This window comes from Gavia stellata, chromosome 29, assembly GCF_030936135.1.
Source record: "Gavia stellata isolate bGavSte3 chromosome 29, bGavSte3.hap2, whole genome shotgun sequence".
In the NCBI taxonomy this organism is placed as follows: domain Eukaryota; kingdom Metazoa; phylum Chordata; class Aves; order Gaviiformes; family Gaviidae; genus Gavia; species Gavia stellata.
The window spans coordinates 6,239,702-6,266,255 of NC_082622.1; the positions used below are offsets into that span (position 1 = coordinate 6,239,702).

Here is a 26,554-nt window from a genome sequence, read left to right on the forward strand (position 1 = left end):
TATTGAAACCATTTACATCTTTTTAATTGAAACTCATCTTTCAAGTCACACTAAAAGCAAAAGAATGCAAACACTCAGGTATAAAACGGCAGAGCAATACTGTGACAATTCCAGCATGTTGGATGTTCCAGAGTACACACTATCAATCATCATCATAAGCAGACAGGATGAGAGGTGCATTGTATTTCATTTGAAATCTTTATCCTTTTGCTGATCCCTTTCCTGTAGGGTCCTCATTAGAAGATGCTGGTTAGCATAGCTTCAAGGCTGGACTATCTCAGCGAAAAGGTACTTGCCTGTTTTCCTCCCATTCCACTTCCTAAATGTCTCAGCTGCTGAGTTGGATGTGAGACAGATGAGAAACAGCATCTTGTTGGCATAAAGCAAGCCTGACAAGGGATTCAGGCCAGTGCCTACACTTCACATTAGCCAGATGTCAGAGGCCAGTGACGGGAACCTCTGCGGTGCCTGGTGCCAAGTTTATTAAAATTGGCACTGCAGCTTGGTAGTACCAAGTCAAAACCGCCAGTGTAGAGCAAGGCACTAACTCCAGTGGTTCACCGTCACTCCTTGTAGGCTCATAAAGTGAGTTGGACTGTAATAAGCATGATACTGCTATAAAGTAAGGACTTCTTAATGAAGCTGACTATCTGACAGAAGGGATAAGAGACACCAACAGCAATACAGATGTCGTCTTCTCTCCATGAGTGAAGCTTAGATTGCTACATAGGGCGGTGGGGATTCCTTGGAAGGCAACTCTAAGGCTTCCTCATATGACGGCAGCACAGCCTGAAAGAGAAGACCATTAATTATGCTCTGGGGATCACGTGAAGGGTTTCAACTGGATTTGATCTTGGGTGTGTTTCTGTACCTAGTTCAAAGCAGGGTAAAAGAACCACATGGGCTGTGAGACATAAAGGGCAGAAATCCAGAAGGGTTAGAGATCAGCAGCATTTTATAACCACTTTGCTACCAGTCCCATCTCCTTCTCCCAAAGCATGGTTGCAATAAATGGACCAAGGCTCTTTAATGTCCAGAATATAAGCCTCATTGCCTAAGCAAAGAAGGTAAGCTCAGATCATTGCAGAGGGCCATGATGCATGCACAGCAGGGGCACACACTGCTGGGAAGACAAGGCTCATCATATTTGCCAAGTTTCAACAAGACAAATGCCTACACTTAACATTCCATATTCTTTTTTTCATCCATCTTTGCAATATCTCATATTTTTGGAAGGTCTTCAATATCTTTCCATTGTGTCAGAGCAGCTGGATGCTACTATTAAAGAGATCATCAGTAATCTATGGAACTGCATTGATATTAATTATTTAGCAAAATGTTAAGATGAAGGGCAATGCACCAAATCTCTCAGACATTGATCCAGTGAAAGGTGAAGACAAACTTAATTTTAAACAAGGGTAGAACTATTATGCACAGAAACCAAAGTTCAACTGAAATTAAAAACACATATCTGGATCAGAGAATACAAGTGATATATTCCCGTTTATCTGCCTTGCCTGAAGCCTCAGTTTCAGATTCCTTGCAGATACCATTGACTTTGAAAGATTTTATACAAAAGTAAAGTTAAAGGAATATAATATAATATAATTGGAAACTGATTATTAGTACCTGTTAATGCGCATCTGAAGTGTTGAACTATCTCTCAGACCACCAAAGAAGCAAAAGTAAGGATCATCATGCCTCTCATCAGTCTAAATCATGCCTTTTCATGGTGTAAATCTGAAGCAGTCTTTACTCACCTTTTCAACTGCTTGTGGGTCGACTTTCACCTCCTCTCTCTTGCTGGCTTTAATATACTTAAAGCAGCTCAGGACACATTTGAACATATAGGCCTGAGAAGAAAAGGGAAAGGGAAGTCTGCCATTGCATTGCAAGTCAACAAGAACACATCCACTTTTGCCATCAGCCTGCTATTGTCCTACTCTCTTCTCTGGAGGTAGAAGCCTGGGCCCATGTGTCCCAGGGCCTTAAATCAGTCTCTCTTGATCCTTCACTACAAAGGTGACAACTCCCATCTATTTGGAAGAGTACACCGGTGTGGGATGTCAGTAGGACTAGTAATACTATTAAATATAAAGCACATGCTTAAGACCTCTGAGAGCACAATGTCATCAGCTAGGAAAGAAAAGCATGCTTTCACGTTATTTTTCTGAGCAGGCTACAAAGCTTGGATGTCTCAGAAAAGCACCTTGGGCACAACATCACGTCCCGGAGATCCAAGACTCCCTGGTCAACTAGGACTGACCTGAAAGGTCAGCTCATTCAACAAAATCCTATACTTGCAATAGTTACACTTTTCTGACAAGACCGCCTTGCACCTCACAGAGTTACAAGATGCAATAAATAGAGCTTTTCTGAGAAAAATGGATCGATTGACAGACAGATTGTGGCACAAGAAAATAAACAAGGCCTGTGAAACATACCATATTAAATAAATATTTTCCCTACTCTGTGCAGCGAAGCAAAGTCGTGTGCCTCTTATTTTTATTGGCATAAGACTCTACTTCAAAAACAGTTGGCATTTTTAAAGGAGCATAAGGAGATATATGCCCCAGGAACAAGCCCTGTAGCTTAGGATTTCCTAGAACAATGAGGACTGTTTGTCTTGACACAAAGCCAAGACGAGGAATGAGAACAAGGAATGAAGTATCTGAGTTGAAGGAATTCATCTCTCAAACAAACTTCCGGAGGTGAACTTTGACCACCTTTAGAAAATATTGCAAAAACCCTTCCAAAAGCCTCTTCATACAAAGAGCAAACATGCAAGACACTGAAGCCATCATATAAACTGTACAAAACACCCCACTCATCCGCGAAAGAAACACCAATAAATTTTAAAATATCATAAACCAAAAAAAATCCTTTCTTTGATTTTGATTCTGGAGGAGTTTGCTGCAGTGCCAACCTGGTATCTACACCGAATTCAATGATGTTGACTTCAGTTAAGACTGCTGCAAGTAATAGCAGTTTCGAGCAGAATACATTAGTACACACAGCTTATGTAAAGGCAGCCAGTGACCTTGGGATCATCCCACTATTGGCTAACTCAAAACACTCATGAGTCACTGTAGGATACCCTTCTCCACACTGAATTGAAGAGGGAAAACTTCTCTGGCATCCGTTGACATTATAAGTGGATGGGAAGCTTATCCTAGAGGTCAGGAAGCGAGCTACTTCAGAAATAATTATGTTAAACCCTTTCTATCATTTCCCATCAGAAATGTTTTATTCCCCTTGGTTTCTGCATTCTTATGACTGTGGTGGTGGGGATGACTTCATGATACTTAGGTGAGGTAAAGATTACTTGTGGATACACAGGTCAGCAAGAGAGACTGCCCTAATGGGGCTATGTAAGCATCACCCCTTCACTCACTCTGCCCTTTGAATACTTTGCATCTCCAAAGACCTTAGACTTGAACAACTGATGATATCACCATTGGGGCTCTACAAGTAAACCTACAACCAGCCACCACACTGGTAAGGAGCTGTGAAGTTGCATGGAGAGACTTCCACGTTGCAACAGGACATGTTCCTTGCAAAGGGTGGTGTTATATGAGAGAGAGGAGGGAGAGAAGCGTTACCATACCCCTAGCATTGTCAGAGAAATCCTGTCAAAAGGCTGAGCAAAGTGCTGTGGGTCTGATACGAGGTCACTGGCAGAGGCTTTCTGTGGGGCAGGTGCCCCATCTCTTCTTCATCTGGCAGACCACCTTTTAGCTGAATTATGCTATGGTGTGGGATGCAGATAACTATTTGGAGACAGTAATTGCAAGCTGGCAGGCAAACAGCACCGGATACATAGAAACGACATTTTAGTGTAAGAGCAATAAATGCTTGTGATGGGTCATTAAGCAAGTCAATTTATACAAAAAGATCCTGGGCTAGTCCAACATATTTAGATGCTACCTTGGTGTGGGCATTCAGTGAATTGAAACCAATGGGCCCTAAATTGACCAAATGGCCTTTTTAGGTCTAAAATGTTTTATGTTGTTGCCACATTCCTCATCAGAACTTTATCACTTGAAAGGAACTCTCTCATTAAAATGGTTTTACTACAAATGGAAGAAGAGAGGGATTGTCACTAAGTTTGAAGGATGGGGTTCCTAATGACTTGTTTTGGGGAGTTTAGTAGACCAAGGAGTACTTGTGCCTGTCCATTTTTGTTTTAATTATCCTCCCCCTATCCTTCCTCCTACAAACTTCAGCACGAGAAGTCATTGCAAGTTAAGCAGTCCTGTAGCTAACCCTGTGGAAAATTCAAATCAACTGATTTGCCAGGTCAGTGAGATTTCTGCTGAAGACCCACACTGCCAGCTCGGTTTCAGGGTTATCTCCACTCCTATTGCGCAGTTTATGCAAATATTAAAAGATATGCTGAAGTCATGTCTGCAGTGCAATCATACAAAACACTCCACTCCACACTGGCTTGTCTGGCCACCTGGGAAGAGCCTGCATAAAAAAATGCTTTCCAACTAACAAGTAGCATTTTTCACTGTGACAGAATCTGCTCAAGTACCTGGAAAGATCTGGTTTTCTTAGCTGGTCTGAAACCCCCCAGTGAAAAACCTGGTTTCTGATCCACTGAAGCAAGAAGAATAGAAACCATCTCACAGTGGAGTTTTCTGAGATGTAAGCAGGATTTAGCAGCTCACGGGTTTTAATTAAATTTCAGGGTATCAGTGTGTATAACTCCGCTTACATCACTGCGGATACAGCGACTTACCCAAGTGGAAGATCTAGCCTGCTGCTTAATGATCTAATTTATTTTGGCACACGATAGCAGAAGAGTTTCCTAGATGTGTTTTCAAACATCTTATCCTTCTAGAGATGAATGGGCAGTAATAGTTTCTGGATATAAGAGAGATTTTGCTTTATAACTCACATCTGCAGAAGCATAAACCCAATGATTTGAATATTAGACCTGCCTCAGACACTATGCTGGGGCGTAGCCCCTGTGATGCCCAAGGAGAGATCAACAAGGCTTTCCAGTGCCCTGGCAGATTGAGACAGAAGTAAAACCAATTCCTCCTATCCCCCAGGTAAGAGAGGTTCATTTCAGCCTCACCAGACCCTGCAGCCATTTACCTTCAGGAAGAGGACAGCAATGAACGCAATGGTGAAGGTGACCATCACTTTGGCATATTCCTCTGTTGGTAATTTCTCCAGGGTTGGCAAAAAGCCCTGTGAAAAGAGGGAGAGGGTCTCAATCATAAACGCTTGTTCCCTCTACCAGGGTCACACAAAGTGGTGGAGATCTCAGCAAATTTCTCAGCCCGCCTCTCAGAAAGGTGGGACAGGCCACCTTCCTTTCCTCATCAGAAAGAGTACAGGGATATTTTTTTCCTCCTACTGTTTACACTCCTTTAGCAAAGGTTTTCAGAAGACTATTTAAATGAGAACTAAAAGTATGACTGTTTAATAAAGATGAAAAGTTGATGCATTCTCAATGCATGCAGGCAGGCTCTATCCAAATCATTTTGCTCTGCAATTTGCATCCATAAGATTCTTACAAGAAAAACAAGGTGTATTTTTAAGAAACACATGCATAAGCAAGCTGTCAGTCAAGAACACCGTGTTGGTGAGAACATATGGAAAATCTTCTTTTGTCATCAAACAGAGCAGTTCTGGGCGTACCGTACAGATCAGAGAAAGTTTACTCTGTCTTAACAGCCACAGAAGGAAACTTCATAGGGGTTCACAGCATGAAAAATCAGTTGAGCTCGCTCATAACCTACCCCATTTTCTGAAGACTTGAGGCTGAGGTAGGTGGGGACCTCCATGTAAGAGCTGCAGAGAGTGAGAATACTCAGGCAGAAGTCCAGCAGCTGCAGAGCCAGGAAAGGGATCTTCGAGTGTCCCTGCTGCAGGAAGGGCAGGGAACAGGAATTTGTTTATGATTACAAGATTGCGTCACATTTTACACAGGGCCTGTGCTTTGTTCACCTTGACAGCCTAAGCTATTTAATTCACTTATACTAGCCAAAATGATGAGCAAACGATCTTGTTGGGCTGATTTATACAAGTGCCACGGAAGAGGCTCTGGCTGGAGCAGCGATATTCCTAGATTATCTCCAGCAAACCCTTCCTAGCATGGGCACACCCAGAACGACCTCCCCAAAGCCATGAGACAGAAATAAAATCAACAGAAAGATTCCCAGGCATGGGAAACTAAACAATGTCCCAGCTGTCACTAGTTTTCCTTGCGCACCCTCTAGCCCCCAAGGATTGCATCCCATCTCCAGCCAGTACAGAAACTATCTCACCATGAAGAACCGTGGCCCAAGATAATGATCCTTTATTTCTACATTACACATAGGTCTCCGTCTCATAGAGAACAGAGAAGACCACCCCAGAAGTGAGCTGTTACCTACCACGTGGCTAAGGGAGGACACAGAAATGATTGCTGGGACTTGTATGTAGGAACTGAACATTGTCAGGAGGCTGAGGAGAAAGTCCATGACTTGTAGAGCAAGGAACGGGATGAGGAAACGTTCCCTCTTCTGAGAAAGAAAAGCAATGCCAGTTATTTCTATTCTGAATGGGAGAATGAGACCAGTTATCAACACCTGAAAGGTCATATATTAAGGTACTCCAAGAATAAATACTTTCCTGGAATTTCTGCATCTAATTCCACATACCGAGATGACAATTGATTCAGAAACAATGAAGGACATCAACATTGATTTTTTCACCCCCTTGGAGAGTTTCTGTGAATTTTCACTATGCGACAATGGCACTTGATCCCATCAGAGCTGTCATTCAGCTGTCCCCAAAGTTTACCACTACAGAGAAAGCTGGATTCCCAGACCAATGCACGGTCATTTCTTCTCCTGAAATGGGAAATGAATTCCCAGTGCAATAGGGGATTTACAGTTCCCTTCCAGGATCTGACTTGAAAAAGAGCAAGGAAACGAGGCAATAAACCAACATTTCCAAATCAGAACATTTCCATTCCTTAACACAAAAAATAGTCTTGATGGAAATGTCACTCAGATTTGGTAAATCTGGCAGCTAGCAGCCTTGCAGCTGAGCCTGAGACTGCAAACCAGCTGCCTTCCCCCACTGTAAGAGAGCGGAGATATTTGTCTGCACTTTTGATCATACTTCAGCATTTTCAGTGAGCATCCTCTAGTTCCCTCCTCTAATACCTCCTAACTCAGAGAGGCCTCAGCCGGCAGCTAAATATCATTTCCGGAGCACATACCTTCACCACACCGAGGAGGAGGTTGAAGCTGATGATAAACAGCATGACGATCAGCAGGAAACTGGTTATCACATCAGCTGAAAATAATAAAAGTAATTACTACATTACTAAAAGCTGGAGCTTAACATCCCAATTCAATCCTACCTCTAAGGAAGAGTTAAAGTGTGATAACCTGGCAGAAAGAATTGTGTATGTGGGAGAATGAATGCCATGCAGCTGGAAGGTAACCCTCTTTTCCCCTTCTACACCCACTTTTTCATCTGTCTTTGAAGCTTCTGTTTCTTTAGCCACTGGGTTGAGCAGGCTGTCAGCTCAGGCACGTGGGAGCCAAAAGCATTTCTTGCCTGAACTAAAATTTACAATATCCTAGGCTACAATATTAAGGTAAAATGAAGCAGAAAAAAAGGCAGAGTGCTTTTAGCTAACTATTAATAAGTCTGAGCTGGAAATTATTATGAGTCAAAGACAGATAAAGCAACCAACAGTGAAATCTGGTGAAAGATCTGTGAGATCCTCAAGCAGACAAGAAGCACAAGTTTTAACCACCCACTGCTAGTATGGGCCATGGAGTTTCAGGGTGAAATATCTCACCTGCGCTCTCTGTAGCTGTAGGATGCAACATATACATATATTAAAAATAAAGGTGTGAGAAGAACAACGTGAGACAGTTCTGCCTACAGGGCTGAAGGTAATCTTTGTCAGCTGTTTTGGATGCAGGAAGGTCATCTCTTACATAAACGTAGCTTCCTCCTGAACAGTTCCCAAGAAGCAATTTTCCCTCCTGGCATTGCAACCTGCCCTGATGGTGACTACCAAAGCCTTGCTTGCACTGTACAGTATACACTACACTTTTGGTCTTCGTAGCAGTTTTTTTGTAACATTGGTTTGTTTCTCAAAAAAAAAAAAAAAAAAAAAAGGCAACTCGCTCTCCGATTTCTTTCTTATTGCTTTACCTGAGTTTAAAATAGCAACAGTCTGTCTGGGGTCTCCAAACGCTTGAATAAAGGGTTTAATTTTATTAGAAAAGAGCCAAACTTTTAACTTTTCTGACCTTTTTAAAGCAACTGATCCTTTCCATAGGTATGTTTCTCAAACATCAGAAGTGTTTGATTACTGGTTTGCTTTCCCCCCTGCCAACTGCCCAATTTATTCCATGGCTATTAAATAAATCTAGTGCCTAACTCTATTTTTTCCATTACCCCTTTCACTTACTTTCATAAAGAAAGCTAGAAATTGTGCTTTAGCCTGTTGGTTCCCTGATATATTCCAGCTGCTCTGAAATCCTTCACTGCTCCATATTACCCATTTTTTCCCCATGAAAATGCACCTCCATCTCCCCCAGCTTTGAGTGTTTGCCTATAGCTTTTTTACAAAGATGTTGAGGCAGAGAAACCCATCCCTCTTTTTCAGGCAGATAACACCAACACTGCTGTTTACAGCAACAAAACATTTGCATCGGAGGAGTCACAGCTATCTCATAATTTGGCCAGTTACTGTGATTGAGGCAGCAAATGCAAACAGTCAGCCCAAGTCTAAGGGAGAGCCATGCTGGAGAAGGGCAGACCTACCACCCGGTGCTGCCCACAACATCTGGCAGGAGACAGGCGCCCATTAGATGCAGCAGCTGCAGCGTATGCAAACTGTCAAGTGCTGCATCCAGGCTCTGCTAAGCAATGTGGGTATGGACAAATGCCAGTTGAAGAAAGGACCAGAGACAATAGTGAGAAGCTCTGGAACCTTTCCAGGGTCGTAGAGGACCTGCCTGATAGCTGGACTGAGCCACATCTGGCAGCAAGAGCAGGTGGCACCAAGAGCAACACTCCTCACATCCTTACTCGGCTAGCAGAGAGTGCACTTTATTTCATTTAACTGTGTTGATATGAAAGATATTGTAACTTCCCTTACTGTCTTCTCAAGAATTAGCAACACACTTGAGTCTCCTCTAGAAATGAGATTTTCTGATGAGGAACCCTTAGTCTGAAAAGAAGCTTTGACCAGTACTTCCTTCCCTGAGAATGAGAAGCTTCTTCCTTTCTGGGGCTCAAAGAGAAAAACCCTATGAGGAGGCTGCATCACTCAAAGATGCAAAAATAGCTCATCTCAAGAGAGGGAGCAGCACTACATGAGTTGCTGCACATGGAGGTGTCAGACATTCAAGACCTAAGGGAGTGATTAGAAGTATCCAGCAAACACTTAACCTACATCAGGAAAAAAGAGTTTTGATGGCACAAACCAGCTTCTACTTGTAACCTGATAAAAAACCCAAATGCAGGATCTGTTTATCACAAAGTAATGAGAATTGAAACACAGAAGAGGAAGAAGTCTTAGGAAACAGCAAAGAAAGAAACCCCAAATCCAGCAAACCCCCGATGAGAACAGAGAGGGCAATGGGGAAAGGGCTTTACTGCAGAAGAGGCTGCTCACAGCATTGCAGCTCACAAGGGTCACAGGAAGAGCCTAAGCTTCAAGGCAGAAAACCAAACCCACCTTTCAGAAGCAGAAGAGTAGAGACAAGGCTGTGATCTGGTGCGCAAAGAACCGAAGATTAACATGAGGACAGCGTAAACTCAAAACAAAGAAGAGCTTAACAAAGAAGACAGACTCAGCCTTTGTAGGAACAGCCATAAAAGGAGCCAGTCCCAGTCCCATTAAACCCCAGACTGCCTGAAGCCTTTTTCCCTGTTTTTCCTCCCAGAACCAGCAATCAGAAGTTTGCCCCAGAGAGGATTTATCTCTTTAGCACAGTGTTTCCTCGGATTCAAGACAACTGTGTTTTTCTGCCTCTTTCTGCCTGGTCTCATGCTCCAGCTCTCTCGGCAGGCTCGCTAATTAATTGGGCAACAGGCCGTTGCTTCTGCAGGCTAATTGCTGGCAGAACCCAGCTGAATTTTCCAAGCAGAACCTAGATCAAAAAACCGCTAAACAAAATAACAAAGAAACAAAAAGCCCGCACCCCTACAGACACAAAGGGATGGAAAAAAAAGGAAAACCAAGAGAAAACAACTTTCCATACACTGTCTGCCTTCTATTTGTTCACAGCAAATGTAGTCATCCTTTCTGCTGGCAGCAGATCTCTCTGTTCCAGGGATGTTTTAGTACCGACGGATTTGATCTGAGTAATCAAAGATTTTACTTAAACAGAGTGACTTCTTCCTCTGTGGGAGCACATTTAGCAGTTGGGCTAAAGGAGTGACACCCTTAGATTGTGGTAGCTGCTGGCGCTTAGCCCCATCTGTGCAAACCCTCCATGAGACGGGAATGCGGTACCTGTTACAGAGAGGCCAAATGCCACCTGGAATACTTTGCAAGGGCTGGCAGAGTGGCACGTTACCTTCCAGAACCAGCAGTAGATCCCTGGGGGATCCCCAGGGTTTGAGGCACTTGCAGCCACAGCACGCCCTAGAGACCAGATCACTGTGACTAACAAGCTCTTTCCATGCCCAGCACCTGTTGTCCAAAAATATAATACGTTAATTTTTAAGTCTCTTCAGTATTTCCCTTCATGCTTAGTTGGCTTTTGTAGGATGAATATTTGTCTCTTTTGTACTTAAAAACCCTCAGAAAAGGGCAGAATTTAGGAATCTTGAGCCAAGCTTGAGCACCTGTATTATCTCAAACACAGGGGCATCATTCCGTGGTTTTCCCCTCTGCCTCCCACATGTTCATCTGGGTGTCTGTCTCAGGAGTAACCTGTTTTCCTCTACAGCACCTTAAAAAGTACCAGAGTGTTCAGAGAATAACAGGGTTTGTCCCTGTAGAAGATGCGTTGGCTCTTTAAGGACTGTTATTGCAAGACAAGAGGCAATTGTTACAAGAAAGGAAATTCCAGATAAAAGGAAGGAAAATCTTACAATAAGTGATGCAGTCTTGAACAGGAATGCAGAGAGGCTGTGGAATTCTAATTTCTGCGAACCTCAACTGGGTAAAGCCCTGGGCAAGCTGCCCCAACTTTGGAGTCAGCCCTGTTTCAAACATGAGGTTAGACTGGAGACCTCCAGGGATCCACCTTACTTTTGCTTGGATTCGATGATTACAAAATCAGGCAGGGAAGAAATGTTGCTCCTCACAAAGCCTGCTTCACTCCCATAGCCCTAGAATTTCCTCCCTACAAGAATATTGCAGTTCCACAGCCACCTCCGTGCTGGCAGTGGTACTTCATTGCTGGCAGAGAGTTGGCGAGAGCTTGCCCCTTTTGAGGTGCACCGTTTTCCAAAAACATACAGCAATAAACAGCAGCAACAAATAAACAAACATGCTCTTTCTTATGCTTTTTCTTACTCAAATTCTCTGAGACTACCGGAGTCTCCCAGAGATCTCAGGGAATTTAATGAGAAGGAATATATATGTGCTGTGAAGTAAATTCCATTTTCCTTGGGGAGGGGGTGTAACCAGAATGGGGGCATATGACAGAGCCTCCGCAGAGCTGCACTAGATATTTGCAATGCTAGCAAGAAGTACCAAAAACCCCATCCATCCAACAGGAAGAGAGAGCATTTATTTGCCAAATGTCTATTTTTTATTAACTTCACATCAGGGTTTGTGCCCTGAATGTAGCCAGGAGGGACACTGAATGACTCCTAATATTTCCCATGAATGCAGATAAACCCGTTTCTATTTTATGGCCTAATAAACTGGCATGAGAAATACAAACAGGGCTCATAAAACTGTGGTTTAACAGTTGCATTCACAGATTGTCAAGGACAGCAGTGTCTGATTTGGTGTTGCTGGTAAGTTGCAGGGAGTTGTTTCTGGACAGCCACATTCAAAAGATGGGCAGGACCAGCAAGGGAAAGAAGCTTCCCAGTCCCTTTAGCCAGATTTGCTTTTTGTCAGAGAAGGAGGGAATATTTTCTGCATAGGAAATGGTATGAATAGGATATGGTATATGCTGTGCACACAGGGCTCCAGGCATAACCAAGGTATTTTTCTTGGCTGACTGGACAGAAATTGAAACAACTTTTCGAGTTGTACTTAGTCCACAGCGACAATTTTTATAGTCATTAATGAAAAAGAAAAGTGATTAACACTCAGACTGTACACAGGCATGAATTGAAGACATCCTAAAGATCTGACCTACGGCAAGCAGTGGGGTGTAACCTTTTCAAGGCAGAAAACCATTCATGTTAGTGGCTTAGAAGTGGTAAGGAGGTTTTAACTGAAATGGTTTGGGGGGGATTGCTTCTTGGTTTTATTTTTCCAGCAGGAAAAGCTAGTCTGCCAAAGCTCGTATGCTTTCAGGAATGAAGCACTGCCAAGAAGACTTTTGCTAGGAAGGCTTCGTAGCTCCAGGATGAGATTTCTTATAGACTGGAAATGGCGGGGCGGGGTGGGGGGTGGGGGCTGCATGGGAAATGCACATCCAGATTTCTGCTGTATGTGAGACAGAGCATAAAGATGTAAACCTAATTCTTTCAAATTGCAGCTGAATGCCCCAAATCACCACACAGCAGAGTTTGTCTCCTGTTCCCTCTGCCTGGTGAAATTAATCTCTTGTTATTTCTTAAATATTAGGCAGTAAATTTAGACCTACTTTAGCCAACATCCTGGTATTGACCCCACTAGGGGTGGGAAAATCATCTTCAAGGCTCCTGAAGACAAAGAAGAACCCGTGTCTTCTGCCAATTTTAATCCAACATTTTCAGCAGGTCTTATATTAATTTCTTGGCCAACTTTCATTGAAAAACAAATTTCAGAGGAGCGTTCTCGGTCCTGTGCTGCCTGTGGCAACTCGTAAGCCAAGACAGCAAGGAGTAGCAGGCTGCAAGGGACAGAGCATCCCTCTTCTAAGGGCAGCTGACCCAGTCACCCTTCCCATTAGCCTGGCAATCACAAAAACCTACAACAATACCAATTCTCCTTCCTCTCCCTGACCCTACCTGTAGAAGACGATGCCCATCCCAGCCCCTCTTTTTAAGGCAGCAAAACATAATGCTGAGAAATCTTGAGGGAGCTCTGATTCCATACGAAGAACTCCTATATGTATTTTTTCCTACTGTATCATGTGAAAAACATTTCCCCATAAACCTTGCCTTGTTTATATTCTTGGGACATGACTACAGCGTTAGCATTATGTATTCTGAGACGTGCTTTAATCTGGCAGGATCTACAAATAGAGCAGCAGATGCTGAGGGCATCGACAGAACCTCTCCCCAAATTGTTCTCCAACTCTTCCATCTGGGTTTTGAAGTCAAAATGAACTTTTTGTACTGCTTTGCTGTATTGCTTCCCTGCTAGTTTCTGGAAATAGAAGGGTTGCACTGTGTTTATTCCAACTATAATCAGAAAACACTCACAATCCCCCAAGCAGAGCACTTTGAAACGCTTGGGAAGAGAAGCCAAGTGGAAGTGCTGGGGATTTCATTATAAAATGTTCCTTTTTGTGTAGGAGGCAGTGGAAAAGGGGGAGGGGGAAGACCTGTCATTTTGATTGTGTGGGAAGGGGGGGTTGTTAAAAATGGGGCCAATTTCACTCGGAATGATTCCATTCTTAAAGAAAACCCTCCAGATTTGCAGAAATGCACGTCTTGCTTAGGAAGTATATAATGGTTTCATATGGAAATGATCTGAAAAATCTGCCTCAATGATTTGTTTCTTTTTCTTTAAAGAATATTTTACTTAGATATTTGAAGAAAAGTAAAAATTATTTGCCTTGGATGATCTTTCTGCAAAAAATATTGAAAGACAATTGCCATTTTTACATAACTGTATCTGTGGGAAAGTATTCAGATCTGCAAGTAACATGTTCAGTTTTCAGCAGTTCAGATCACTGTATTAGTCAGAATGTATGTGCATACTCTACCATTGCGGAAAAATATTTCCAACTGTGCCCATGTCCAAGCCAGGTACATCAAAACAAAAACAAGCAACAAAACACCAAGATTTTAGAGCCTGTTTGGTGTGTTGCATGTTGTCCTAATGGGAAAGCTCTGCAGAAAGCATTTTCCAAAGCAGTCATCATGCAAGTCTACTTTGGGTGTTGAGTTGAGCCACAGCTCCAGAGGGGCCTGTGTGAACCAGAGCTAAGCAAAGTAGCCTTCACAGAATCACAGAATCACAGAGTCATTAAGGTTGGAAAAGACCTGTAAGATCATCAAGTCCAACCATCAACCCAACCCCACCATGCCCACTAAACCATGTCCCGCAGTGCCATGTCCACACGTTCCTTGAACACCTCCAGGGATGGTGACTCCACCACCTCCCTGGGCAGCCTCTTCCAGTGCTTCACCACTCTCTCAGTGAAGACATTTTTCCTAATATCCATTCAACCCACACAGACTGGACTACTTTGGAAATAACGCCCTGTGTGAAAGATGTGAACCAGTAGACCCTTGCTTGGTGTCCTATTAGCAGGACTCGCCAAAATTTCCATCTTCTGCTCACTGTTGATGCCTTTCAAAACAGCCTTGGTGGATCACAGTGGTGCCTCCTAAAACCCAGCTGGGCTCTTTTGAAAAACATGAACCCATCTGTTAGCAATAATTTCATACAGACAGTGACTATGCCTGCTTTTGGTGCTGTCCACTGTGTCTGGCTCCTACCCCAGGGACAAGTGAGCTTGGGATGTGCAGGAATCTGCTGTACTTCTTTTTTCTCCACTTACAGGGGGCCTCTCTGTGCATGCTTGCAGCTTGGGGAAGGGCACACTGGCAAAGCAGGGAACAGGCAAGTCCTTGCTGCTGTGGGTTGCATTTTTCTCTATGAGCCTTCTCTGCGGGGAGGGACAGTGCAGGGTGTGGGAGTCTGGTTTCCATCTATCTGCACACAGCAGAGAAGGGTTATCTCAACTTGTGGTTTTACACTGAAAAGTGACGAAGAAAAGGAAAAAGCACCCTGTGTTTCTTGCTTCCAAACAGCTTCATGCAAAATTAGCCTGGTTAAGAAATATTTGAGGTTTGGTGTGTTATTTTCTTTTAAATGGCACCCCATGTGAGAAATCTGCCAGGTCTCTGAAAGCCAAGCTAGATCCTTCTTAGTTCAAGCCGTAGGAATTCAATCAACTGCAGTGAATATGATGTTGGTGACTATTTGTGGGATACAAAACAGTCTGGCTGCTTCTTCCAGACAACCAATGTTCTGCAAAAAGCACCAGGGGTTGGGAACATCTGGAGATGGGGGCCAAAGGGATGGGGGGAAAGGGAGGTGGGCTCGTGTGGCACTCTGAAGTGCCTTCAACTGTGAGGTAGGAGACCCCTGCATGGCATGATGGATGATGAGAAGAGGATGGCTGCATGACATAGAGGGCAGGGTATTGGTGGCAACATCACGTAGCCCATGTACGCATAGGAGGTAGTGTGGGGCTACGATTTCTCCCCACTCTGGCACCCCAAGGTCACTGGCCAGACTAGGGCCGTTGAGGAGTTGGTGTTTTCCTGGAAAATGCCCAACATGTGAAAGTCAACAGTGTGTGTAAGGCTTAAATGATCTACAGTTGGTGAAAAGAAAGAGAAGGGGAAACCGGGATTGTCAGATTAATGTAAAGTGTATTGCAGAGGGAGTGGGGAGGCTGAAGGTATATGGGAATACTGGAGAGTTTGGATGGAGGGCCTGATCCACTGAAACAAAGATTACTTCACTTGGCTCCACACTGGTCTCCAAAAAATTCAGCTCAGCTGTGGCCTAAACCAAAACCCACATCTTTAGAGCCTAAATTTTCTCTCTGTGTCTGAGCTTTCGGCCCATCTGCTCTGAATACCAGTTTCCAATTTTCTTTGATGAAGAAGAGAGACCAATGCAGGACCTTGGGCTCCCTCTCAACCCCACAGACCTCTGCTGCTTTCCAGCATCCCAGTGACCTACCAATTCTGTAGTAATCCTTGTCCAGGTCTTTGCAAAAGCCTCTCCCGCTCGCCACCTCCAGGGAGTACTCAATCAGCAACAAAACACTCATAACCTAGGAGATCAAAAGCAAAAGACACAATTCAATGGGCTCTGGGCCAACTTCCTATCAACAAATTTATTTCCAGGGAGCATGCAATGGCCACAGTCCTTAATGCAAGATGGGTCTCCAAATGAGACAGTCATGAAGGGTTTAAAATCCTGTACAAGGATTTTTTGAGGCAAAAGTTATCAGTTTATTAATGATTTGGGTTTAACTGTCTTTTTCTGCCAGAAGGAGGATGGAGGAATTACAAAGTGAATGAGTTTTGTTTCAACATTTTTGTTATCCAGAAAATCCTGGCTTTACACTTTGAAATTGCATTTTGCTTCAGAATTGAGCTAAATGTAGCAATAGTATTTTAAATGTAGAAAGAAACACAAAAAGAATAAAGATCTCTCTGTAAGTCTAGCTATACTACTTCACTGACAAAAATATAATTTTCCGTCTTTTATTTATTTGAGAAAAATCTCCAAATGTGCTTTTTTCACACTAAACCAAAACAATTTTCTCTTGTTCCCCACCAAGTTTCCAAGTTGGACTATCAAACCCTAGACTCCATGGTTCATCCCATTCTGAGTTTAGCAAGCTGTGAGATGGAGTGAGGTCCAGAGCTGTAGTCTCAGTCCTAGCACTGAACTTCTATACCCAAACAGTGATGAACTGCAGTGAAAAATCAATTTCTAACCCCTGGGTTAGGGAGAGCTCCTGTTGCATGTGGGGCACTGGCCAGTCAGGGGCTGCAGAAGGCCTCCATAAGGCTGGAGACCTCACCATGGAGCACCTCAGACAGCGGGTCCAGGGTATTTCCATGCAAGTAAACCCAGGAAACGAGTAGCCACAAGGCCAGACACCCCACCACATCCCCTCCTGGGGACAATCCCACCCTGCCAGTGTGTGTGCTACAGACAGCACATGCCAAGGGGACCAAACTTGTTGTGGATCCAAGAACAAGAAGTCCAAGGCCACAATGGAGTATCAGTCACTGCCCACAGTGTTGTCAGAGCAGATAATGCCTCTTGGGGTAAAGGACTACCCTGTTGCCATTTATTGCTCCTTCATCACCCTACTGACAGTTTCAGCACTGCCTGGTGAGACGGCACATTTCTGACTCCATCATGCATACCATCTTGTTCATCACTTTCTTCCTCATTCTCTGATCTCTGCTGTCCTCCCCCATGCTTTGTATGTCTTTCATTTCTTCTGCATTTTTAAGCTGTAGCAAGCTGGAGCACAGCATGGTCTGCCAGTCCTATACCTACAGCTGCACTTTCCAAAAGCAGCATAGTGTCTGTCATGTTACTTTAAAATCGGCTTAGCAGTGTGGGTGGCTGGGGAGGAAGCCTGTGGCTACGTTCCCCGAGGATGCAGGAAACGGGCTTGTCACCCCGCAGCTCTGTCTCACTGTCTGGACAAGGTCTCTGACTTCTCTGCCGCTGTGCAAAGAGCTGCCACTTCTTCTCTGCCCAAGCTTTACCCCTGTCCAGGAGGACCTCTTGCCGCAGCCACAGGGCACAGCCTCGAGAGTAGAGAGCAGGAGTAAGAACAGGGGAAAAGCAGGGACCATCATGCCCTGTGCATTTTTTCCTCAGACGCATGGGAACTGAATCTGCAGGAGAGGAAATCCGGAGGTGTACAAATGATGTAGCAACCTGTGCAAACATGACTCTCCATCTTCACCCCACCGGCATTGGTAGCACCCATTCTGAAGACTACCAGGGACAGGAGCCATCAACAAAAGTACCATCAACAAAAAAGAGGTTGTCATGAAGAGGTGAATGACAGAAGCCATTTTATCTGGATTGCACAACCTCTGTCTGTGAGTCATCTGAACCCCACACTGATGCAGGAAGCAGGTTTGTATCTGCCACCAAGATCAACACAAGCTCGGGTACCGTACAGCTGAAACAACTTTTCCACAATAGCTACAGCAGCCTTTCGTTTCAACAACCGCTTAAAGAAGTGATGCAGGCAAGGAGGAACCGGAACTGTTGTGGTCTGCACTTGTGTTTGCAAACCGTGTGTATGGGAAACAGCACAAAAGCAGCAACTGCAGGGAAAGGAGGCAAACCTGCTGTAAGCGAGCAGAAGAAATAACATGTTTTGTCTTTTGCAGAGCAGTGGCTGGAGGTGCCATATAAGACCCAGGCAGAGTTCAGGCTGGAGTAACATATAGCCAGATGTGCTAGGGCTGACATTGCAAGCAAACAAAACAAAAAGGCATGGAAAAAACTTCGCATTGCCCTGAAATGGGGAAGCAAATCCAGGTGGGATGGCCTGCAGCAGAGACAGAAACTGAATGCAGACTCTCTCACTGTCTCTGGGTAAGGTGCAGGAGACCTAGAAACTCTTCAAAACCAAATTCATGAACTTTCTGTGCCACAAGCTGCAAGTGCAGTTTCCAGAAGAGCTGTAGCACATCCCCTAGAGCCTTTTGTTTCTAGGGTGAGCATTCACCAAGCCGCACTCTTGCTGTAGTGGGGACTGGGACCCTGTGTCCCACCACTAGCCTTCCCTCTGAATTTAAAATACCATCTAGAGTCTGAGTTGGAAGAAAGGATGTGTCACGTTTTCTCCTGGCCTGTCTGATATCAGATTCTTCAATAGCTACATGACACACACTGCTTTTTTTCATTTTTTTGCCATGCAGTAAATGAACTTTGCAATTTGTTTGCAAGGCTGATAGGAAAAGGAGAAATATCTAGATCTCATTACATGGGGACACAAGAAAGTTAATGTGAATTCAGATTAATGTAACAGTGTTTGAAGTCCCATAGAAGCACTGAACCTTATCAAGGATGAAATTGCGTCGATCTGAAGTTTCTCTACACTTGACCGTCTCCCCTGGGATGTAAAGGATCTCTTAACTAACCACACATGGAGATCACATGCTGAATTCAAGTGCCCTAACTTGTCTGAGAGGTTTCATGCACATGCTCCCAAAGAGATTTCACTTCCCTTATTGCTACTGTTGGTCAAACCCCTCAAATGTCAACGTGGGAAATATAGGAAGAAATTGCTTTTTCAGGTTTCTGTTAAATGGAGGCCTCAGGAAAATGGATGATCTGAGCCCTAAACATCAGTTTCATTCCTGAAAGACAAATGAGTGAATGCAGGACATCAAATCCCAAATGCTCCCATCCCAGATGGAATTACAGCCAGAGCAGAGCCACAACCTAAACTTCAGTGCAAAGGAGCATCTCTAATGTCTATCAAAGAGGGGAACAGTAGAGCAAAAGAGTTCCTGGTTTCCTTCCAAGTGTTGAAATGAGCCACACAACCAGACCAACTGCAGTCACATGAAATAAGTACACATCAGATAGAAAACGCAAGCCCAACCTGAAAGATTGAGGAGAAGACTTTTAAAGTGAAAGTTGGTTTAAACTTTCCATTTAAAAGGGCTTTTGCATAGAAAGAACCAGCCACTGAACTGCAATGAGATAAAACAGACAACGATCTGCATGCCTTTCCCTCGGCTCTCCATCACAAGTGCCATGTGAGGACCGGGATACCTCTCCTCACCTGACTTCGGGTTTGACATGCTGCCGCCTGGCATGTGACAATCTCATTTATTGCTCCAGAGAATATACATACAAGGTGATGAAACCTCTGCAGTGGGCTGCTTGCCTCAGTTGAGAAGAAGGTGAAGAAAGATTGATGTGGTGTCTGCCTGGCACTCCTTGCTCCGCAAGGCTGTATATATTCTCACTCAAGATTCACCCTTCAGCTCCAGAAGAAACCAAAAGGTTCCCCTTTCAGACAGACAGGAGTGCTCAGCCAAGCATCCAGTTCCCTTTCTTATTGCTATGTCATGACAGGAGAGAGGCAGGCTTAAAATAGGAAATTTCACTTCCCGGCACTGAATTCATGGCTCACTTGATGTGCTGCAGCCCCCAGCCCCTCCACCAGCCAGCCCTTCTTATTTTATCTCCTACAGCTGCAACTTTTGGAGGACACCTCATCTTATTGCTGCCTCCGTTTAAAAGGAGTGCTTCAAGTTTCTTGGTAAAAGATTTGTAACACCAGGAAAGAAAGTGGCTTAGCCAAATAGTGTAGGACTGAGGTAGAGCCAGTCATTAAACCAATGCAGCTAAATTAGGGGTGTCTTGCAAGGCAGAATCTTAACAGCATGACGCACACAGCCCCCGTTCCCTGGTGAATAATTTTGCTGCAGCTGCAGTAGAGTTAAACTGCTGTTACAGGTCATGTGCTTTTTTTTTCTGAAATATGTGCAGCTTAACTCATCTCCAAATAATTTATCTTTATGCATGTGGCCTTGGTGTGATGGCTGCTCCTTTTTTTTTTTCACACCCAGTGTTTCTGCAAGAAGAACTTGAAGCCATAATGAACAGGGGTCAGTGGGGAGGGTGACATGTTGCTCCAATAGTGCATTGGGGTGCTGTGAAGGTTTCTGACAGCGGTGCATGCAAGCAGGTGACACCCAGAACTTTGGAGGCAAATAACACCACTTACAATTGACGTACTTTCAGTGCTTTGCCTTTTCCTCTTTTAATTTAAAAGTGGTTGTTGTGGCAGGGTAGGATGAAGTGATGAGTGGTTTTAGCCCCCATTTGGTTTCCTTTCAAAACATTTCATCTTTTTCCTTCCTGCTGCCTCCTTCTCTCCCTCTAGTTTGTGCAACAGAGGTGCTCCAGGAGGACAAGGGAGCAGCACAGGGTCTGCTGGACATCTCGGGTCAGCCACAGCCTGGTGAAGGTGCAAGGAATCACAGCTCTGTACCAACAAGAGTCAGGTCCACAGGTGAGGACTGGACCTGGGGAAGGTCCCAGAGATGAGACTCTGCTCCTTGAGTTAAAGAGCTGACAAAGAGAAGAGGTCAGCTGCAACAGAGGCGAGACCAAGCTACAGACGAGCTGCTTTCTAAGACCTCCGTTGGCTCTAATCAAGGACTGATAGCAAATGAATTGCAGGTTTTCTGCCCATGCTGTATGCACAGAAGCATCTTTTCTGCCTTATTCTTGAAGCTAATGTCAAATAACTTGAGCTTCTCCATGCCCGGGAGGAGCCGATGAGTGGAAGGACAAATTCCTCCATGCTTTCTTTGCAAGTCACCTGCAAGTCACCTCACAACAGCCAGTGAAGCTTTGCTAATCATACAACTCTGTCCCCTCCTCATTCCTCTCCTTCTTTCCTGTTTGTTTGAGAATGCCCACGATTTATTTCAACTGTCTATGGAGAGATCAGCAGTGAGACAAATCTAATTTATGGGAGGACGAGACATTGCCACAAAGCCTGAGAGCTTGTGTTTGATGGCATTACTATCACCCAGCATCACTATGATGCATCACTAGGACCCACAGCGATAATTTATACTGATACAAACCAACAGTATTGAAGTAGCAAATCATCCAAGTCACTGCTGAGTTATAAATCCCCTTTTCTTTTTCCCTCCCTCTGCCCAGCTGCAGCTACATGAACAAAAAGGTGGAGAAGAGGTAGGGAAAAAATATTTGCTATTCTGTGTTATCTTTTAAAGCAGTAAGACAAGACAACCTTCTCCAAAAATCAAACTGTTTCTCAAGGGGGTCTGTGTAAAAGAAACCCGCTGCAGTGATAACAGTAGGTACAGACACACTGGGACCTGCAGAGACTTGGGGAGTTAGAGGCTCTGGTATTGCAGTGATGGTCACTCTGACAGGAGCCAGCAGCAGCAGGCCTGAAGAGCGGAGGACTCAGGCTGCCCCTGTCCATTCCCCATATCCGTTACTGGGTCTTCAAGAGCATCTCTGGCTGCTTGGTCTACACCCAAGTTGCGCGTTAGTTGCCAATGCTCCCTGGCACCACATGCCCTGCATTGATCTTGCACATGCTTGCGCATGTCTTGCGGTAATCACTCTTCTGGTTTTGCAATGATGCGCCACAATGTTCCAGAGGGTGACCCCAAACCCTCCTGACTACCAGCCACATCCAGCTGGTCACTGCGATGGTGGTTGAACTGCACCAGGGCTGTCATCTAGAGACACGGGGCTGCTTCCCACCCAGGCAGCCCTGGCACTGGGGACTACCAATGCGGGCAGAGGGAGAGCAGAGCCAGGACCCAGCTGTGGCTCTGCAGGATCCTCTCCAAAACCATGGGGAGATTCCATGGTGAGTTCATGTTGCTTGTGATCTGTTAGGTGCAGGGTGAAGCCAAATCATGCCCTGCCAGAGCAGAAAGGGGACACATGCAGGTGGCTTTGACTGCAATGTGAGAGTTTGGTCCTCATTAAAATATCAGGCCGAGTTATTACTGCGAAGTCCTTTCCTGTGAATGTGCTTAAGACACTCTGTGGTTGATGGTCAAGTCTGTTTTAAAAATGGTCTCGGAGTCATATTCATACTCAGTGCAGACTTGTTCCACATAAAAGAGGGTCAATAGGTAGCTCCAGCACTAGACCCTTGATTGCCCATACTGCCATACCTCCCTTGCTCCCTGGTTTGAACCACTCCAACTACTTTTCTTCAAGACCAATCTGCTGCAGAAGGGGCTGACCCCAAGCCAGGCAGCATCCCTTGGCTTCAGGGCCCAGGATCAGTCCTTTACCCTCTTCTAGTTAGCAATGCAGAGAATCTAAGTGTTTTGTCACAAATACCTATCCTTTTATTTATCTACGATAAGGAATAAACTACAACTAAGTATACCACACATAATTTCTGATTTAAATCATGTCTCCACTGCTAACAATCAGGAGAGGGATAACATTCACAGCAATAAAAAAGACTGTGTATGAACCAGCCTCTGCTCATAGAGAGCCCTGTTAGACTAGAATTTGTCAAATGTGGAAAAGAAATGATTGAAAAGGAAATGTGAGCAGAACAGAGCTGGAGATTATTAAACACAACAGCTAGTAAACATGGTAGTTTTCATGTAACCTCAAGCTCGAGAAGTCTCTGACGTACTGACTGCAGAGGATGCACAGGGCAGGGGTCATTTGGTACCTGTCCTGTTTCCAGTACCTTCTTCTCTAAGCAGCCGCTGCTGGCTGCTGTTGGAGACAGGCTGGGAGGCTGCCGGACTTCAGGGCTGACCCCGGACATCTGTCTTATGACTTCTGCTTTTGCCATTTGGCAAAGAAAAGCAGCTTCTCTTGCCTGCCCTCAGTGGACCTTTGCACCTCTTCTTCAAACTCTGTCCCGTGAGCACTGTGAAGGCTCACTCCAGGGCTCTCTGCCTTTTGCTGTTCAAAACTCACCTGGTGTCTTCAATAGACCCACAAAATGTTCTTGAAATAACACATCTTTCATATGATGTCACTGGTAATTAAGTTTTCCCTGTTAGCCACCAGCACTGAGAGGTGGTGTCTCATTCTCTTCCATCACGCACTGGTGCAAATCAGGAATCTCTATTGTTGGCATCATGGTGAAACACTTACGAGAAAAATGTGCCTCAGTTCAAAGCGTTTGCTGACTTCTGAGAAAGACAAAGGAGGCTTTTTTATGATTCACCCTCCCAGCTAGGAAAAAATAATTCATTTTCTGTACCTCTGTTTCACCACTGATAACAGATAGCTCACGTTGCACGGCGTGCCTGTAGCCCTCTGGAGAAAATGTGTTGTAGTTCCCTGTCTTGTGCTTCCCACCTTTGCACAGACCTTTAATTTTGCCAGCTCCTCTTCAGATGTTAGCTATGCTTCCTACGAGGGTCCCATTTCTAAACAGTTCATGACCATCCCTCTGTGATGGCTATGTTTAATTGGTTGTCAGAAATTGCTTGTGCTCTGCTGCAAACTCTCAGCTTTCATATGTTTCAATTTTTGTGTCTTGGGGTCATGAGAATGCACAAGAAATGCAGCAATTTCTTTTTCTTCAAAGTAGTGAGATTATAAGCTTTGAGCTTGTGGCAAAAAGACAAGTAGCCTGCCTAGGTTGTAATCTAGATACTCAAAAAGCAGAAGGCAAAAGAGGTTATAAAATTGCACGATTCTTTGAACCAATCTCATAATGTTTTTGAGGTCCCCAAAAGATTAAAATATGGCTTTCAAGTAATGCCAGGGGAAAGGTGTTGGCAGTTACCTTGCACGAAGATGCGGTGTAGACCCAAGTTTCTCTGCTCTCCTGCTCTGGGCTGGCATGGGACCGTCTCCTGCCCCCAACCAGGGAGTTGCAGAGATTCTGCACCCAAGTGCAGCCACCCCCCTCACTCGCTGCCTCCAGCAGCCCACAGTGCTGCTGCTCCTGACGTGTTTATAAAATCTTATCACTCACTGAATGCTTTCCCTTTATCTTACTATCCAAAAAAGTGACTAAGCTGAGCTGTAGATTTCTTTGCCTTTCATTTCATGAATTGAATCCTCCACCACTGTGTGCAGGAAGGGCATCATGGAAGTCAAAACCATTAAACCAGCACGTCGGACCACCATCTTGGCTTTGTGTGAGCGAGAAGGGGGCTATGGTGCAGTGAGAATTGGCTCAGGCAGCTTGGATTGCTCCTGCTGCCCCAGGAAAGCCGACTGATCCTGCAGCGGGACCATGGCATGTCCTTCCCATGCGTGGCACGGCTGCCACAGCTGCCATGCCCAGCACATATTTGCAGGCTACAGCTCCCCTCACTCCACTTCTCCTGTGCAAGGAGCAGGTTAAGAGCCCCCATTAACCGTTATCATCCCGCAGGCTCCCAGGCTGCGACTGTGCACAGCGAGTGCAACAGACGGGATTATTTTAAGTGCCTCTGCCGTGCGAGAAACCACATCCTCAGTACGACTTAAAGCCACCTGAAAGCACCTCTGTGCAACCAGGCAGCGGGGAAGAAACGTCCCTCCAGGCTCTGCTGCTTCTGCTTGCTGCCATCTGTGACCACCCCCGGGGAAGTTACGCCAGCTGCCTGGCAGCTGAACACGGCCACGGATCAAAACGGAAGCCGAAATGGTGCATATAGTGTCCAACTGGCCGTAGAGAGAGAAACAAGGCAGCTTTGCCCACCCGCGCTTTGCTTGCCTGGGACCTAAATCCCTCCTCCCTCCCATGACCCATAATTTCAGCACTCCCACTGTTTCCATTGCCACCGTGCTGCCCAGTTTCTAACCAACAAGTCCAAGTAGCCGTGCTGAACCCTGGCCAAGTTACACACCCCTGCACGGGTAAGAGCTCCTGCATTAAGCTGCAAGGGAAAAGTAGGAAGCGGAGTGAGTTTCCATGAACTCCAATTGGGAAAGCCAGGGAAAAAATAGTTAAAAAACCCTGCCAGTACAATAAATATATTCCTGCCCCCCCCCCCCCCCCCCTTCTTTTTTGTCCATCCCTCTTAAATCATTGTTTTTTCTCTTTTGGGAACACAGAAAAGTCAACAGTCAGGAAACCTTGTGATCTGCAATGATTACACCTCTGCAAAGATGACACCTCCACCTCTCTTTTGTTTTTTCTTGTCTCCCTCTCCCTGTCCCCCCTTTCAGTCCTGTAACTTACCATGTGGAAGATCCCTAGAGCGACTGTCGCTGTCTTGATGTTGAAGAAGCAACATTTGGGGGGCTCAGCAGTCATTTGGGCGGTCATTTTCTGATCCCTCTGCACAGCTGTGCGTTAATGAGGTTGAATTTGCAGCAGCCGCCCCACTGAAAAGAGAAGCAAGCAGTGCAGCTCAACTTCCTTCCTGGTCTATAAATGTGTTAAGTCATCTACAAAGTCACATGAGGTCTTTGATTTCTCAATAATAAAGAAAGCAAAATTGGGTTGCTTTTCTAACGGATCTTTAACTGCTTGCACATCCCAGATGGCAAATGTCAGCACAAATGCTGCTTCAGGCAGGTGGTGTTCAGCGGGTGAGGTGTACGGGGAGAGGAGGGCTCCAAAGCAGGGTGCAGCTTTGTCCTACAAAAATCATCAGAAACAAAAGCAGGGGGCCAAGAATTTCACCTTAAACTTGACCCGCTGTTTTTGCAGTGAGGCATCCAAATTCCTTTGTTTCAAGTGGCTCATTCCTTGCCAGCAAAGTCACCATTCCTTGGAAGTGCTCCTGGGAGCTGATGCTTGAGCAGCCCTGGCCTCGGACCAGAAGGGTGGTGGGACTACAAGGGTCTGGGTGGTTGGCTGAGAGATCTACAGATTTGTGCCCGATTCCTGGCACAGCTCATGTGTTGTGTTATGTGTTATGTGTTATGTTAGTCAGCTCCTGGAAAAGAAAAGCAACAAAGAGATCTGAGCCCAGTGACTTAGCCACCACGCAGGACATTAGACTGTCTACCTCTGCTTGAACTTACTAAAATGTGCTCTTTGCTATATATTTATTACCATTCTCATCAAAACTATTTTTTTTTCTTCTCTTTTCCCCTTTCCCCACCTTATGGGACAGAAAAGTTATCCTTTAGACCTTCTGTGGAGCAGATTGACCTGAGTTCCTGACTTCCTGGGAAAGGTCTGGTATGCCATAGAAGGGTGGCAGCTCTCCAGCAGGTAAATGCAGGTAAATGTAATGAGAGAGTTGGGCACACACACAAGTGCTCAGGGGACTTGCGTGCCAC

The 26,554-nt window shown here is 44.9% G+C and overlaps 1 protein-coding gene across 1 annotated transcript; it reads right to left on the reverse strand.

The window, feature by feature from the left end:
- Positions 1-25,630, reverse strand: LAPTM5 (lysosomal protein transmembrane 5). The gene is made up of 8 exons (XM_009806939.2): positions 25,503-25,630; positions 16,022-16,115; positions 7,226-7,302; positions 6,393-6,521; positions 5,757-5,882; positions 5,107-5,202; positions 1,761-1,853; positions 1-789 (listed from the first exon to the last, which is right to left on the reverse strand). Exons 1-8 carry the CDS (start codon positions 25,587-25,589, stop codon positions 715-717), a joined length of 777 nt encoding a protein of 258 aa, XP_009805241.2. The 5' UTR covers positions 25,590-25,630; the 3' UTR covers positions 1-714.
- Positions 25,631-26,554: the final 924 nt, after the last annotated feature.

What these genes read in the sequence shown, in the direction of transcription:
- LAPTM5 (XM_009806939.2), bottom strand. Translation starts at nt 25,589, where the DNA reads ATGACCGCCCAAATGACTGCTGAGCCCCCCAAATGTTGCTTCTTCAAC. An exon ending in TCCTCCTCGGTGTGGTGAAG is followed by an intron (nt 6,522 to 7,225) that starts GTATGTGCTCCG and finishes TTTCTTTCTCAG; the next exon opens with AAGAGGGAACGTTTCCTCAT. An exon ending in TTGCTGTCCTCTTCCTGAAG is followed by an intron (nt 1,854 to 5,106) that starts GTAAATGGCTGC and finishes TTTTCTTCTCAG; the next exon opens with GCCTATATGTTCAAATGTGT.